Source organism: Engystomops pustulosus, chromosome 11 (genome assembly GCF_040894005.1).
Source record: "Engystomops pustulosus chromosome 11, aEngPut4.maternal, whole genome shotgun sequence".
In the NCBI taxonomy this organism is placed as follows: domain Eukaryota; kingdom Metazoa; phylum Chordata; class Amphibia; order Anura; family Leptodactylidae; genus Engystomops; species Engystomops pustulosus.
Window position 1 is genome coordinate 21,261,149 of NC_092421.1, and position 17,262 is coordinate 21,278,410.

Consider the following 17,262-nt stretch of genomic DNA (forward strand, 5'->3'; position numbering starts at 1 on the left):
CTGACCCTGGTCACACAGGTGCACGGCTCGTTATATCACACGGCTCTGATTACTCTCTAAGATATAACGAGCCGTGCACCTGTGTGACCAAGTTCTTGAAGCAGCCGTAACGGGTGTTCAGTACCTAAGGATAGTCTCTGGAAACCTCTTTTCACCTTCCTGACACGGCCCATTTTTTCAAATTTGCCCTGTGTCACTATAAATGGTTATAACTTCCGAACGCTTTAACATATACAAGTGATTTTAAAATAGTTTTCTAGTGACACTTTGTACTTCATGTTAGTTGAAAAATTTTGGTGGTATGTTTTGCATTTATTTATGAGAAAATCAGATATTTGGTGAAAATTTGGAAAAATTCTTGATTTTCGAACTTCAAAATGTTCTACTTTTTCCACACATAGTCATAACCGCAAAAATACTTAATAACTAACATTCTCCGAATGTCTTCTTTATGTGGACATGGTATTTTATGCATACTCTTATTTTTGTAGGATGTTATGGGCCTTTGAACGTTAGGTGCGATTTTTCACATTTTCATAAAAAACGCAAAATCCTGCTATTGAGGGACCTGCTCTGGTTTCAAGTCACTTTGAGAGACCTAAATAAAAGTAAAACCCCATAAATTACCCCATTATAGAAACTACACCCCTCAACGTACGTAAAACAACTTTTATGAAGTTTGTTAACCCTTTAATTGTTTTACAGGGGTTAGAACAAAATCGGATGCAATTTTGAAAGTGACTTTTTTTTTGGCTAAATGACTGTTTTCAGTGGCTAAAATAACAAAACGCTCCACAAAATTTGATACCCAATCCCTCCCGCGTATAACAATCCCCCATATGTGGTGGTAACCTGCTGTATGGGCACACACCAGGGCATCAAAGAGAAGCTGCGCCATTCAGAGCAGATTATGCATTGTCACTTTTTATTGGCTATACAATCATTATTTTTTGGGCAATTTGGACATATAAGGGCTTATTTTTTGCGACATGAGATGCACTTTACAAATACTTCATTTTAGTGGGTCATTAGCTTATTGATGAGATTTTATTAACTCTTGAATGTATGGGTGAAAAGAAAATTGTCAATTTTGGTTTAATTTCTTTTTGTATTTTTTGGGGGTCGTACACCGTACACTAAAAATACTATATTATCTTTATTCTACAGATCACTACGATTACGGTGATACCTCATTTATATAGTTTTTCATTTATTTTTACAATTTTACTGGATAAAAACTAATATAGAGGAAATCTCATTTGTTTTTGCATCGCCATCTTTTCGGAGACGTAACTTTAATAATTTTTGGTTGACGGAGCTGGTTTAGGGCTTATTTTTTACGTGTTAGGTTGTTCTTTTCAGTGGTACCATTTTGGCGCACATAACTTTTTAGAACATTTTTGTGCAGAGATTTTATGAAAAATGTAAATTTTTGGTGGGTTTTTCGGGTTTTGTTTTTACAGCGTTCTCCGAGCGGGTCCAATAATGTTTCTGAGTTATTGTACGGATTGTTACGGACGCGACGATGCCAAATATGTGGGGGGTTTTGGCGATTTTTTTGTTTTCCTCACTTTATTACATGTGTATAGGGAATATTTGTGTTTAGGGGACTTTAACTTTATTTAATAAATTTTTTTTAATTAAAAAATGTTTTTATTTAATGTTTTTAACTGCGCATGCTCAGTGTGTTACAGCCGGGTCCTGCCAGAAGGCACGGACCCGGCTCCCGGAAGGATGATCGCGCAGCCCTGGGCACTGGCAGTCCCGGGGCTGCGATCGGAACAGCGGACCCCCCCCCCCGGTAAGCGCCGCGGGGGGGGGGGGGGGGTCCGATTCACTTTAGATGCCCCTAACACGCCGCGGTCACCGTGGCGTGTTAGGGGTCAACACCCGCGATCGAAGAAATCTCCGATCGCGGGTGTTAGAGGCAGGTGTGGGCTATAATATATAGCCGACACCCGCAGCTTCCGTTCAGGAGCCGGGGCCAGAAGCATGACTGGCACGTCCCGCCATGCAGTACTATTACGTCAAATGTCGGGAAGGGGTTAATGTTACTAGTATCATTACATACATCATAGCTCAATATACCGCTGTCCATTTTTACATTTGTTAAAAAAAAATGTTTGTTCTTTCTTAAGCTCCTTCGCCCAGAAGAAGTAGAGATTCTTGTCTGTGGGAGTCCGGAATTAGACTTGTACGCACTCCAGAAAAACACTCACTATGAGGGATACCAGAAAACGGATCTTACGATCAGGTACGTGAGGTTTATTTGTGTTGGATTCTGGACGAGTAAATATTCCCATATTAATCTATGATATTTCCAGTGTTATATATGACCATGACGATGGACATAGACTGGTATATACCAATCTCTATTTATAGCCGTTCCCACGGCTAGCAGCTACATGACGCTACGATCTGCCTCTTTACTGATGTTGGGTTAGGTTCTGGTTTTCTTTGACTATTGGAACCTATTCGATGCTTCTTCTTGGTTTAGGCCATGGTCATTTCTAACATTTCATTTGTTACTCTTTTTACATTTTTAAGGATTAGGACCTTTTTTGAGGTTCTGTAGAATAAAGTGTATTCCCCTCCATCTGGCCATTTCCTTTGTACGTTTGTTATCATATTCTTCTAACCCATCAGAAAACATATCCTGTAGCTCCCAGAGAAGATCCCTGCTGCTCTCTTCTTTATTGTTCTACATTGCTTACATTTTTTAGTTCCAGCTGTATCTACAATGGGTTATGACATTGTAAAAGGCACAATAAAAGGGAACCTGTCACCAGGAGACCCATTTTTTAGCACTCCCCCAGTCTCCACAGAGCATAGTACATACACTGCCAAAGATATAGTGTGTGTGTGTGTGTGTAATATATATACACAAAAACTCTTTGCAGTGTATGTACTATGCTCTGTGGGGACTGGGGGAGTGCTAAAAAATGGGTCTCCTGGTGACAGGTTCCCTTTAAAGATGTTTATATGTATATATATTTGAAAAAAGTGATTTCCCAAGGGTGGGGGGAGAGACTGCTCCTCTATAGCAACTCCCGGGTGCCTAGTCACAGAGCACATGGCATTGAAACATACAATATAACAGATCTTTTTATCTGTAAAATGTATTTTTTGTACAAAAACTCTGTGGCAATATATGTACTATGCTCTGTGGGAACTGGGGGAGTGCTAAAAATGAGTCTCCCGGCGACAGGTTCCCTTTATAGATGATGTATTAAAACTTGCGTACTAGAAAAATGGATTTGTCTATTGCAACCAGTTGTCATGACTACTTTCCAAATTCCCACTACTCTGGTTAAGGCTTTCTCCATTCATTACACAGGGATTTGGCCAAGCAGTTAGCTTTACTGTGAAGAGCAATTTCTGTTATTCATGAGTTTCATCACAACATTGTATCCATCTTTGGAATCCCCCCCCCCCCCTCCTTCTCCCTATTCACACAAAGATTTGTCCCTTCAAGCAGGGCATTCTGCAGATTATAAAAACATTTTAGAAAAACTGGAGTCAAGTGCAGTCGATGAACTAATAAATCCTCAAATAAATACTTTTTTCTTTTAGGTATTTTTGGGATGTTGTTCTCGGGTTCCCTCTGGACCTCCAGAAGAAATTTCTACATTTTACTACAGGAAGTGACCGAGTGCCGGTGGGGGGCATGGTGGATTTGAATTTCAAGATATCAAAGAATGAAACCTCAACTAATTGGTAATGCAACATAATAGGGCACATGTATCCGCATACTTTAGCAGTGCTGTGCATTTTTCTAAATTTGCTGTTGTGATTTATGTCTGGTGTTTTTTCTTTGTCTCTGATTTGAGGGTTTTACATTTTTTTGCCACTTTTTATGTGCCGGTACGGAGCTAAGCATGGGTCATGTTCGTTTTGTCTTAAGAAGTCTGTTTTGCAACTTTTTGTATAGCAAATTAGAGAAAACATCTGTCTTGGAAAGATACATTTAGAAACACTACAGCTAGTTTCTTAACCCCTTAGTGACCCAGCCTGAAAAGGCTCTAATGACTTGGAATTTTTAGCGAATTTTCGCAAGAGCTGCTTTTTTTTTTTTTTTTTTTTTTTTTTTTTTACTTGCTACCTTAAAATTTTTCGCAGGGTTTTTTTTTCGTGACACACATAGCTAGTTAAAATTGTAATAAAAGTTAAAAAAACTTTTTTTAATTTTATTTGGGGTTAAAAGTGGGGAAAAAAATACCTCTTTTGTAATTTGTAGTAGTTCATTTTTAATTTTCAAATTAACTCAAAATGAACATTTTATTAATGAATTCCCTATTTTGTTCCGGTCATTTTGCTATATTATATTTATATAATGTCATTGTATTTTTATGAATATTTTTTTTTCTTTTACAAGTTTTTCCTTGTAACTGAGGCATCTATAAGAGCCTTAGTTACAGGGTAAATGACCAGGCCACAAAACCTAGGTATAAAAAGATCTTTAGAAACATCCACAGTTCAGCCCGTTCCGATATTTGTACATTGTAATGAGGTCATCTTATTTCTGTGCTGACCAACCTTACAGAAGTAATCTGCCATTGTAATCTAGTCCTCCTAGGTTGCATTCCTCTGCACCCCTTCCAGTTCTACTATTTCCCTTTTATACACTGGCCTCACTAAGCATGTGTATTTGTGGCTTATATTTAGGTGAAAGTCCACCATCCGGCAGTCCCACCACTCAACAGCTACAGAAACAAAGGCAGAGAACAGAACCAAAAGTGTAACTTAATTTTCCCTGTAGTGATCAAACTGGGTGGCTGTAGTATGGACCCTATGCCCATGAATGGGATCTCCGCTCTAGTAACATGTCACTAAACAGAGAATGTGGCTGAGCTTTCCATTCAATCACTTTTGGTGTTTTCTGCGGTGAACCGCTGATCAATGCCAGTAAATCCTGACCATGTACATTACTGTATGATAGCTGTATGCTGTTCCTCCCAACTTTCCAAAACACACGCAGGCTGGGAGAAGGAAGTAGGTCATAGTCAGAGACCTTCTGTAGCTGGTTGGCCATGTTAAAGTCCATGAACCCCAGTCCTTCTCCATCCCCATTTATTCCATCAATAAGGTCAGTCAGGCACATTAGACAGATGGTGGGTCAATCCACGGTTCAACTGACCCAAATCTAATGCACACAGCACACTTTAACCTTGTTCGGAGAAATACAAAGATTGGGAGATGCTGATCTCGGATTTACGTGTGTGTTTTTCTGGCCATAAATTATAATAATGAATACAAATCTGTTTGTTTCAGGTTGCCGACAGCACACACCTGCTTCAACCAGCTGTGTTTACCGCCCTACAAGACGAAGAAGGAGCTAAAACTAAAGCTGACCATTGCAATTTCCAACTCCGAAGGTTTCGGTCTACAATGAACGTTCTGGTTTTGAGTTCTGATACATAAAGAGCTCAGGTTGTGGTAGGAAACCGACAGTGCTGGGCACTCCGCCTGCGCGGTAGACGCAGCTGGCGCCAATGTCCGCTCCACAACGGAGAAACATATTACTTTGAGCAGAGGACGACCTTTGTTTAGGAAGATGGGGAATAAACTTGTTGTAAATGACCCAATTTTCACTTTTTACAATCGCACTTAGGCATTTGCTTGGATTTGGTAGCAATTTGTAGTAACCTGGTAAGAAAACTTTCTGCAGGTCACCAGTCGCTTTCTAGCCCTGCTATTCACAAAGCTTTATTCACGTAGAAGGAGGTGTAGATAGAATTTTACAATTTTCTATTTGGCCTACAGACAACATCAGTGTTGGGATATCCTCCAGAATAACCCAAAAACTATTTTCTTTTTTTTTGTTTGTGAAAATAGTTGGATAAAATGTACTGGTTATTTAAAGACATTTTTAATGTTGGACATGAAACTTTACCTATTGGCACCGTTTCAGCTCCACTACTCGATGGTCGGATTCAAGTTCGGTGACACCCTGGCCAATCATAACCATGGTTTAGCTGCTAGGTGTGTCAATTTGCCAAATTGGCTGATCGGCCACCAATCCGGCAAAATACAGAATGGTGGTCGAACCCGTCCATCGGGTCAGCTCATTTCTAGCTGCAATGTATATTCAGGATTTAAAAGGGATTTTTAGCATTACCCTGTATATGTTTTTACCAGGGATAGAAACATTATTTATGTAGGGTCTCTGGAGTGACTCAGACTATTGATATACCTTGGTGTATATGTGACCTGCATTTTGTCCAGGCTGTCACGTTGTGGTGCTGTATATCACAGCATGCAAAGACAGATCAAAGAAGTGCCAATGTTGACCTCATGGTAGGGTCTGTCTCACTTGCTGCTGGATTTAAAGGGATTGTCTATGTGTGTTGGGGGAATAAAATAGAATGAATAGAGGGGAGCTCCTCCGCAGAGCCTATCCATGAGCCGGACCAGAGATCAGACTTCCCTATGTTACATGGACGGCCTTTCATCACGTAACCCCATTGCTCCGCAGCAGATATGATACCTGATTGGCTGCTGTTTTCTCCTATGATGTCTGCTGTTGTTGCCTGAGGACTTTTGGTGACCAGCTCATTTCTGCAGCAGCAATATTCTTTGGTTATTGTGTTGTCTGAAATCAGACCGACCCTTTAATCCGATAATAGCATTGAATTTGGTAATTGATAAGAATGACCTTTAACCTAGCCTTGCACCAGAATTGCAGTGCGGCACTTGGTTTCGGGATGTGCTGTTTAATGAAGAATAGGATCTGGGTCTTTTACATAGATCTTGTTCATTTGCATGGGACTTGGGCAGCAGATTCCCCCTGCATGGCCACTGCACATTGGATCGAGTTGTTCTGTGCAAGTCTGGCAACTCCTTTAAAGATTTTGTACACTTTTAGCAAATAATTGATATTTTTGTGTTGTAAAAAGTTATCCAATTTCCCCATGTACTTTCTTTATCTATTCCTCTGTTTTCTAGATTTCTTCTTGACATTCAACAGGAAGCTTCATTGTTTACTTCCTGTTGATAAAAAAAAAACCATGTGATGTCACACAGGTGCACGGCTCGTTAGTATCACACAGAGGAATCAGAGCTATGTGATATAAGGAGCTGTGCACCTGTGTGACCAGGTTTTAACCCCTTATTAGTACATCACACGTTGGCTGCAAGTGTATGGAGAGGGCTCATAGGCATTTTGCAGCAAACACCAATCCCTGGTGTTAACCCTATGATTGCCGCTGGCAAAACACGTGGGCTGCCGCCATCTTGGCTCAGATCGTTACTCCCCATGATTTCATCGATCTGTAACTGTAAGACCCGATAATATATTGGGGCAGATTTACTTACCCTGTCCATTCGCGATCCAGAGGTCTTCAGGCGATTCACTAAGGTAGTGCGCCCGATGTCCACCAGGTATCGCTGCTGCGCTGAAGTCCGTCGGAGTGCACTGGAGTTCCCAATCCGTTGCTGGGTGCAGGAAAGCGCAGACACTTTTTTTTTTTTTTTTTTTTTAAATACGGTGATTTTTCCTAATCCGTCGGGTTTTCTCACGGCCACGCCCTCCGATTTCCATCGCGTGCATGCCAGCGCCGATGCGCCACAATCCGATTGCGTGCCCCAAAAACCAAGGGCAATTCAGGGAAAATCCGCGAAAAACAGTAATATTCGGGTAACCCGACGTAAAAACGCGATTCGGGCCCTTAGTAAATGACCCCCATAGTCTCTGATCGTTTGTTACAATGTGCCATTGGCACATTGTAATACATGATCAGTAAAGTTCCCATCTACTGCTATACTATAGAATGGTAGGATCAGACAACCCAGGGTTAAAGTACCCTAGGGGGGTGTCTGAAAAATTGTAAAAAAAAAGTTAACACCAAAAAATTTAAATCGCCCCCTTTTCCCCGGAACTGATATAGAATTAAACAGTAAATATCACAAAATATAATAATGGTTATTCCCAGCTTTTGAAGTATTGGAAAATGGCACCCAAAAAGGGGGTTAAACAAAGTTTCAAGTGTGATGACAGCAAGCAGAGATCTAGAAATCTGTGAGGAATTGATGCAGGAAGTGTATGGGAAAGTTGTAGCTGAAGGTAGACAACCCCTTTAAGCCATTTGAATTATGTCACATGACTAAAGAATGGTGTGAAGCAATATGTATAGTGTTTGGGGATGTATAGTGATTATAGGATTCGTGCCATAGAGGTGATCTATACGAGTCAGCCATTTTTATGGTTTGTAGATATATATTCTGTAAAATAGAGTTTCAATGGCAGAGATTTATTTTTGCAGGAAGATTTTCTGACAAGGGAAACGTTTGCGTCTCTCGAGGTTTTTTTTTTATTATTATTATTTCTACTGGGTAATTCTGATCACTGAAGACGTCTGAATCTGTAGTGAGACTTCAGGAAAATATTGAACTATTTGGTTAGAATAAGTAATGTGTTGCTTTGGAAGCCATGCTGGTAAAGGCGATCTACATTTATGATGAAGACAACATTTCAGTGACTAGGAAATGGATTCATGTAGTTCTGTTTGTAACTTATAGGTGACAAAAGCAAGGACACATTGGGGGAGATTGATCATAAGTCTCTTAGAGCACAACTGTTCTGATTGCATATGGCAGTGGTGGCAAACCTATGGCACGGGTGCCAGAGGTGGCACTCAGAGCCCTCACTATGGGCACCCGCGCCATCACCCCACTGCATACTCCGCCAGACAGGACTCAAGGCCTCTTGCAGTCCCAGAGCGCTCAGGACCCTAGAAGACAGTTACAATGATAATCTTTCTACTGTATTGGTGTCCTCAGGAGCCTATATACTTTAAACCTGTGACAGAGTAGGGAGTAATAAGTTACTGTTTAAATTTATGCATCGGCACTTTGCGAAAAATATGTGGGTTTTGGATGTAGTTTGGGCACTCGGCGTCTAAAAGGTTTGCCATCACTGGCCTATGGCAACCAATCAGAGCTCAGCTTTCATTTCCCCACAGCTGTTTATAAAAGTAAAGCTGAGCTCTGATTGGTTTACATGGGCAACCAGAACAGTTTGACCTCAGAAGCTTGATGATAAAACTTGATGTGTTATACTCTTGCTGGAAATTTCCAGTTTTTTTTTTTTTGTTATATATCATTGCTATGGAATTCAGCTTGTCATACTGTGTATATTGTGTGTTTATCGGTTTATGCTTCTCATCTTTCTTTCATTTCTATTTTTAACAAAATTACCGTATATACTCGATTATAAGTCGAGTTTTATCAGCACAAAAAATGTGGCAAAACTCGGCTTGTACTCGAGTCAAGAGAAAAAAAAGTGTACTCGCCTTCCCACACCCTCCCGGCAGGCAGGTCCTTTTCTATACATTGCGGCCCCCGGCCTCAGCTACGTGTCCCAGTCCGTCGCAGGCATTGTGACGTCTACTTAGCATGCTGACATTCTAATGTGTGCGCCAATGCCACGATGGATAGAAGGAGGACCTGCCAGAGGGCTTTGGAAGGCGAGTACACATTTAGTTTTGGAGGCGGGGGCTGGCAGGCTATATACTACAGGAGGCTTGCTGGCTATATACTAGGGGGTCTGTGACCAATGCATTTCCCACTCTTGGCTTATACTCGAGTCAATAGGTTTTTCCAGTTTTTTGGGTTAAAATTATGGGTCTCGGCTTATACTCGAGTATATACGGTATTATGTTTTGATACAGATGTTCTGATGTGTGTAACCCCCACACATGAAGCTTTATTGGATGCTCGGGCACAATTATCCACATCACTGATAGACTGTCTGACGACTTTCTCACCATGTACATACTAGGGGCACCCCTGGTCTTCACACTGTACCGTTATCCACCTGCTAAGGTGAGTGCTCCTAGTGACCATGCTAAGGCAACCTCTCCATAACCAAGTCTTGGTGCACGGTTCAGAAAGCTTGTATTTACAGAGGATATCAAATACAGAGACATCGCCTCCTATGTCCCCACTTGGTTTCCACTTTAAATACCAGGTAATTTATTTTTTATTTTATTTTTTTTTTCAATGCCTATAACTTTCATTATTCTGCCTTTATCGTCAGACCTATATTACATAAAAACTTGTTTTCTCTGGGTCAATACACATAAAGCAATACCAAATTTTTACCTATTTATAAAACTTTGTGCATCGCTGCCTTCCACCTGCCATAGCTGTTGAGATCTCTTGTCAAGGTGGCTGCGCGAGAGCTTATTTTTTTGCAAAAAGACCTGTAGATTTTATTTGTATGCACTCTGGGGGTTGATAAAGTTTTTTTTCAATGCGATCAATGTAATTTTTTGCGCAATAGGTGATCAAAAAATGTCTATTCAGGCATCGGTTTTGTTTTTTGTGATATGGGATGAATATAGTTTTGTAACCTGGATTGGGTCGGTTTGAAGGTACAAAATGTGTGCAATCTCTTAGGCAACGCAGTCCAGCCCCAGCAGCAACAGGATTCAATGTCCTGTAAACTTCCTCTAATTCGGTGCCGTAGAAATGCATCGCCTTATAAGAGGTGTGACCACCACCATACGCTGATACTGCAGTCCTTAAGGGTTTAAGAAGACCTGTGCATTGCTATACACAGTAATCCTATTTGTCAAATTGTGATAACCCTTTGTTAAAGGACATCTACCACCAGGATGAAGGATTGTAAATCAAGCACACTGACATACTGGTGTGTGTCCCTCCGCTCTTCTTTTAGAAGAAGGCTTTAAAAATGATGCAAATGAGCCTGAGGGGCTCTGGGCTCTATTAACAGCTATGGAGCTTAGAGCCCCTTAGCCTCATTTGTATAATTCTTAAAGCCCATTTTTGTAAAAACAAATGCATAAGCAGCTAAAAGATGAGTGGATCCTGCCAGATGGGTACACACCATCATGTAAGTGTCCTTGGTTTACAATCATTGATCGTGGTGGTAGATTTACTTTAAAAATGCCTAAAGCATTCTTTTTATTTATTTACCATATTTTAGGACTATAAGGCGCACAAAAAAATACTTTGATTTTCTCAGAAATCAAAGGTGCGCCTCATAGTCCAGTGCGCCTTATATATGAATCGTACTTACAGACAACAGCTGCCTTGCACTGTGCACAGGTCTGCCACCTTCTGGTCACTCATCCTTATAATCAGGTGCGCCTTATATATGAACCTAGACGTTTTAGTAGGCATTTATTGATGGTGCGCCTTATAGTCCGAAAAATACAGTATTTAAAAAAGGCCAAAAATTATGTTTTATTGTTTTTTTTCTTCTTTTTGGATTGAATTGCGCTGCGTGGGAACTAGGAAAGTATGTTATATAAAATAACTTCCTTTTGGATAGTGATGTTTGACTTTAAATTTTTCTACCCTGGAACATAACTTGGTTTTACAGCGATATTCCTTCATACTGCCATAAAATGTCTGCATGTTATGTGTCCAGGGATGTATTTAGTTGTTTCCCATAGAAGGCACTTTTCCTGTCTGGTGCTGGGAGAGGGATTACTCTTAGATGTTCTGCCATCGTCTTATACACATCATATCTGTGTTCATGGGAAACTGCCCAGACCTGAAGCTGCCAGTTATGAATGAGAGTCACATAACCCCTGGCATCAGTCATGTTCTCATTCTAGTAATGCACTATGCTGTGCAGCCACCACTGGGCATATCTGCAATAAGGGAATGCCAACGCGGAGATTGCTGCCCAATGTCTACTGTTTAGCTTATTGAAACATCACTAACGTTATACATCTATTATGGGTCTATTAACACATTATTTGGCACAAAGTAGTAAAGTAACAATCAATGTACTTTGTTTTGCTGACCATTATGATTACTCTACACCCCCCTCCCCCCGGTGCCTTATTGCAGTCCTGCTACAGGGGGGTCACACATGGACAACGCTGACGAATTATCCTCCGAGTTAAGTAGATTATTAAAGCTTTACGTCATCTCTGCAGCTCTGTGTTGTGTCTGATCTACATTGATGTAAACCTCTGATGTTTCCTGTCCACTACTTCAGCAGAAGAATTACTCCAATGTCACAAACTCTCTATCTTATTGCATGGATCTATAGGATCTATAGTGCCCCCACAACAAGAGGATCACAGAAAATTTTCTCCACTTAGCATTTTTGAAGAGTATTTTTAGGAGGAGTACAAAATAAGGATAGGTCAGGAGGATTTGCGGTGTACTCTTACAATAAAGAGCAGCAGCGGATCCCACTGTAGGAGCATAAGTCTTCAGGTTTGTCTCCTTCCCCCTGATAGCAGGATGAGGAGTGCACATTGTGCCCCCCTGTAGCTCCACACAACTTATCCTCTGGCTACAGTAACAGCCTTCAGTATGGAGGAGCCTTAAACAGGGCAGTTAAAGAGGAAAAAGTTAGTGCAGATTTAGACGCATTATGCTTTTTTTTCAAGGATTAAACCTTCCTTTAGCATCTATAACGCACATATAGGTTTTAACGTGACCTCTGCCACAGCAGTATTCTAATTTACTCATTGGTAGAACTTTTCATGGCCACTATACTAGAAATAGAAAAGCTGCAGATTTAGATGTCACCCGTGGCACTTTTATGGACATGGATTTACAGGGGAGGATTGCATCTAAGTAGGGAGTTACACTCCAATTAGCTTATGTTTATAGGCACCTTCTAATAATAATAATTCTTTATTTATATAGCACAGATTACGCAGCGCTGCACAAAGCATGTCAAATTGGTTCCTGTCCCCATGGGGCTCACAATCTAACAGTATGTTTTGAGTGTGGGAGGAAACCGGAGGACCCGGGGGGAAACCCACGCAAACACAGAGAACATACAAACTCTTTGCAGATGTTGACCTGGGTGGGATTCGAACCCAGGACCCCAGCGCTGCAAGGCAAAAGTGCTACTCACTCAGCCACCGTGCCGCCCCTAAGGCCTAAGTAAACCTACATATAGCAAAATCATCTAGAATATATAAACCTATATTATAGGTCATTGACTTTTATTTTAAGAACTGTAATTACCCCATTGTGCAAAAATAACACTTTATACTATAGCGTTTGCTTTTTGCTGAGCAATCTGACTCTCACTTTTTACCTCGCCTTTTATTTATACGTAAAAACCTATAACGCGGACAACGGCTGTTGTTGCCTGTAATCGGGAGAAGAAAAAGCTTTATTGTTGACCTTGTTTTGGAGATGTAATCATTGCCTTAGGATACTTTAATTTATTTAAGAGATGTTCTGTTTACTGTAAGAGTAATACCTCAGAAAAGCCTGCTGTTTGCATAAGTTATAAGTATGAGACAAATGTTAGGGACATTTTATACTTTGTACAAAAGTAATAAATCTGTCTGCACTTTCAACTTGTCTGTTGTGTGTTTTATTTTTTTAAAGATTCTTTTCATTGTTTGAAATTACCCAACAAATTAACATTAAAGGGGAACCTGTCAGCAGAAATTGACCCAATAAACCACTAACTATGTTTTGAAGCGGATCATGTTTTTTTATGGACTTGTTTTGTAGCATCAACCAGAAAATCAACGTTGATGTGAGATGTAAATCGGTTGTATAAAGTCATGGAGGCGGGGAGTTTGGCACTGAAGTCAAGCTCTCCTCGCCTCATTACGCACCTGTTAAAGATGTCCCGACAGATGCCATGAAGTGGACATTCTTAAACCAGAGAGAACTGGAGTTTTGTGCTAAACTCTCCGCCTCCTAGACTTTATACAACCATCTTCTTTTTAAATTAGATTTTCTGGATGATGCCACCACACTGGGCCAAGAAAGAAACATGATCTGGAAATTCCAAAACAAATTGACAACATACGTCTAGTGGTTATTAGGTCACATTGGTGGTATACATGGGACACCATCCTTATAATAAGATATGAGTAGTGTCTCATTGATGAGGAAGGTCTTCTCCCTTTTTCTTGACAAGAGCAGCAACGCAACTAAGGTGTCGCCTCCTCAGGGGACAAGAGGAGTTGTCCCAATAAGGGGCTCCATTGGCCTACTCAATATTAATATAATTAAATACCAGACAATTGTGTACAGGTTGCAGAGCATGTCACATTATATTCAGTAACCTCCGCAAAACTTATCTGGGCTGGGTGGTCCTTCAATGTTGAAACCTGGCTAAACCTATGTCATCACTCACTGATCTCTAGGAGTATTTTATTGACCTTAATGGGGTATTCCCATACGGGCCTTTACATTTAATTTAATTCATTTGCCATATGTAAACATTTCTTCAATTGGATGTTATTTAAAAAAATGTTCCCGTGTGAAGATAATTTATCATAAATGTAGTCATTCTGTCCCTTAGAAACGAGATGGCTTCCTCGGATACGACCACGTCACATTTTGGCAGCGGTGGCCAGAAATGTGCTATTGGGTCCTCCCTGACCACATGGCTTCAGCGATCATTATTACAGGACGAATGTGGGACATGCAGTATCTCCTCAGACATTTAATATTCAGAAACTTTTTGTGTCCTTGTGCAATCACTCCAGCAGAGGTGGTCGTATCCAAGGACACAGTCTTGTTTCTAAGGGACCATATGACTACATTTATGAGAAATTATCTTCACACGGGAACATTTTTTAATAACCTCTAATTGAAGAAATGTTTATATATGGCAGATTAATGAAACTGAATGTGAATGCCCTGACGAGAATACACCTATCCACAGGATAGCACTTGGCAATATCCGTCAGCTCCATAGAGATTAATGGAGCAGAACGGTCATGTGTGGCCGTCTGCTCCATTAATCTGACGGAGCGACGAGGGGTCACCGAGACCCCCCACTGATCCTTGACAAAGACCTGCTGTTGTGGAAACGCGTCGGGGGTGCACGCCAGGTAATAGTTTGTTCGTTTCAGCCCCTCGTTCTGTTTATTTTTTGCCGGTTTTCGGCGTTCATTTCCTTATTACTGCTGTCATCGTTCTTAAGAATTGTGGGCTATATCATTACCCGTTATGCCATCCACATTTTATATATTATTGCCACTGTAGCATTTACTTATTTTTTTTTGTACCTCTTTGTAATTTTCAATGTGTTTTTGGCTTTATTACATCTATCATTATCACGGCATTGTATTTCATATTACGATCTATTACCTGGCGTGCATGTATTTACTTCTCCTGAGAGGTCTTCATTTTATGATTGATTTTACCACTTTTTCATGTTTAATAAAGATTTTTCTATATTTCCTCTCCTCTTGTCTTCTTTTTTTCGGTTCTTCTCTGCTATACTGAGAGGCTGTCTTTGGCTATCCTGGTAAATGTCACCTATTTGGTGTGTGTGTGTATATATATATATATATATATACACTCCCCGGCCACTTTATTAGGTACACCTGTCCAACTGCTCGTTAACACTTAATTTCTAATCAGCCAATCACATGGCGGCAACTCAGTGCATTTAGGCATGTAGACATGGTCAAGACAATCTCCTGCAGTTCTCCCGAGCATCAGTATGGGGAAGAAAGGTGATTTGAGGCCTTTGAACGTGGCATGGTTGTTGGTGCCAGAAGGGCTGGTCTGAGTATTTCAGAAACTGCTGATCTACTGGGATTTTCACGCATAACCATCTCTAGGGTTTATAGAGAATGGTCCGAAAAAGTGAGCGGCAGTTCTGTGGGCGGAAAAGCCTTGTTGATGCCAGAGGTCAGAGGAGAATGGGCAGACTGGTTCGAGCTGATAGAAAGGCAACAGTGACTCAAATCACCACCCGTTACAACCAAGGTAGGCAGAAGAGCATCTCTGAACGCACAGTACGTCGAACTTTGAGGCAGATGGGCTACAGCAGCAGAAGACCACACCGGGTGCCACTCCTTTCAGCTAAGAACAGGAAACTGAGGCTACAATTTGCACAAGCTCATCGAAATTGGACAGTAGAAGATTGGAAAAACGTTGCCTGGTCTGATGAGTCTCGATTTCTGCTGCGACATTCGGATGGTAGGGTCAGAATTTGGCGTCAACAACATGAAAGCATGGATCCATCCTGCCTTGTATCAACGTTTCAGGCTGGTGGTGGTGGTGTCATGGTGTGGGGAATATTTTCTTGGCACTCTTTGGGCCCCTTGGTACCAATTGAGCATCGTCGCAACGCCACAGCCTACCTGAGTATTGTTGCTGACCATGTCCATCCCTTTATGAGCACAATGTACCCAACATCTGATGGCTACTTTCAGCAGGATAATGCGCCATGTCATAAAGCTGGAATCATCTCAGACTGGTATATTGAACATGACAATGAGGTCACTGCACTCAAATGGCCTCCACAGTCACCAGATCTCAATCCAATAGAGCATCTTTGGGATGTGGTGGAACGGGAGATTCGCATCATGGATGTGCAGCCGACAAATCTGCGGCAACTGTGTGATGCCATCATGTCAATATGGACCAAAATCTCTGAGGAATGCTTCCAGCACCTTGTTGAATCTATGCCACGAAGAATTGAGGCAGTTCTGAAGGCAAAAGGGGATCCAACCCGTTACTAGCATGGTGTACCTAATAAAGTGGCCAGTGAGTGTAATATATATATATATATATATATATATATATATATATATATATATATATAATATTCTAGATAGTGATTTTTTTTCTATATATGTGTTTATACGTCCCTTGATGCCTGGTCGACGTAATTGTACGCTGACTGGTCGTGAAATAGTAATAATAATAACGTGAATCGTTAAACAGAGCCTTCAATGGAGGCCTATGATAGTAGTGTGAACTATGTCCTACAGTAAAAATGAGACATATCTATTGATTTATTAACTATGAATTGATGACATTAGAAAATTACCGTATTTTTCGGACGATAAGGCGCACAAAAAATCCTTTGATTTTCTCAGAAATCAAAGGTGTGCCTTATAGTCCAGTGTGCCTTATATATGAACCGCACTTACAGACAGCAGCTGCCTTGAGCTGGGCACAGGTCTGCCACCTGCTGGTCATTCATCCTTATAATCTGGTGTGCCTTATATATGAACCTAGACTTTTTAGCAGGCATTTATTGATGGTGCGCCTTATAGTCCGAAAAATACAGTATATGGGCTTCCCTTGCAATTACTTTAAGCTGACATGTCTCACAATAAATCACATTATCCAAAATTGGATGTGACCTGGAGCATTTTCAGCAGAGTATAAAGGGGTTGTCCCATGTTTGCATGTTATCCCCAAGTGAAGTAAGTGGATGGGGGAGGGTATGATCACTTGGGTGTGTCTGATATTGACAAGCATGGCTTTTAGGATGCTGAATGGGAGTGCCGGAGATAGCAGAGATTCCTCAATTTCCCACTCTCCAATACT

At 40.9% G+C, this 17,262-nt stretch overlaps 1 protein-coding gene and 1 long non-coding RNA gene across 3 annotated transcripts in view; one reads left to right on the forward strand and one right to left on the reverse strand.

Annotated features, from left to right (window-relative positions):
* Positions 1–13,304, forward strand: part of HECTD2 (HECT domain E3 ubiquitin protein ligase 2) — an 88,399-nt gene extending 75,095 nt beyond the window's left edge. Inside the window, exons 19-22 of one of the 2 annotated variants that reach the window (XR_011850644.1) lie at positions 2,139–2,254; positions 3,574–3,717; positions 4,666–4,738; positions 5,272–5,360. Coding sequence is in view for 1 of the 2 variants with exons in the window: in XM_072129920.1 (XP_071986021.1) it covers positions 2,139–2,254; positions 3,574–3,717; positions 5,272–5,392 (381 nt within the window). In the remaining variant the exon portion in view is untranslated. Of the gene's footprint in view, positions 1–2,138; positions 2,255–3,573; positions 3,718–4,665; positions 4,739–5,271 lie in introns of both variants that reach the window. The other variant, XM_072129920.1, reaches the window with a different exon arrangement.
* The window catches only part of LOC140105823 (uncharacterized), a 168,059-nt gene that overhangs the window by 17,689 nt on the left and 133,108 nt on the right, over positions 1–17,262 (reverse strand). The gene's annotated exons all lie outside the window — the stretch shown is intronic.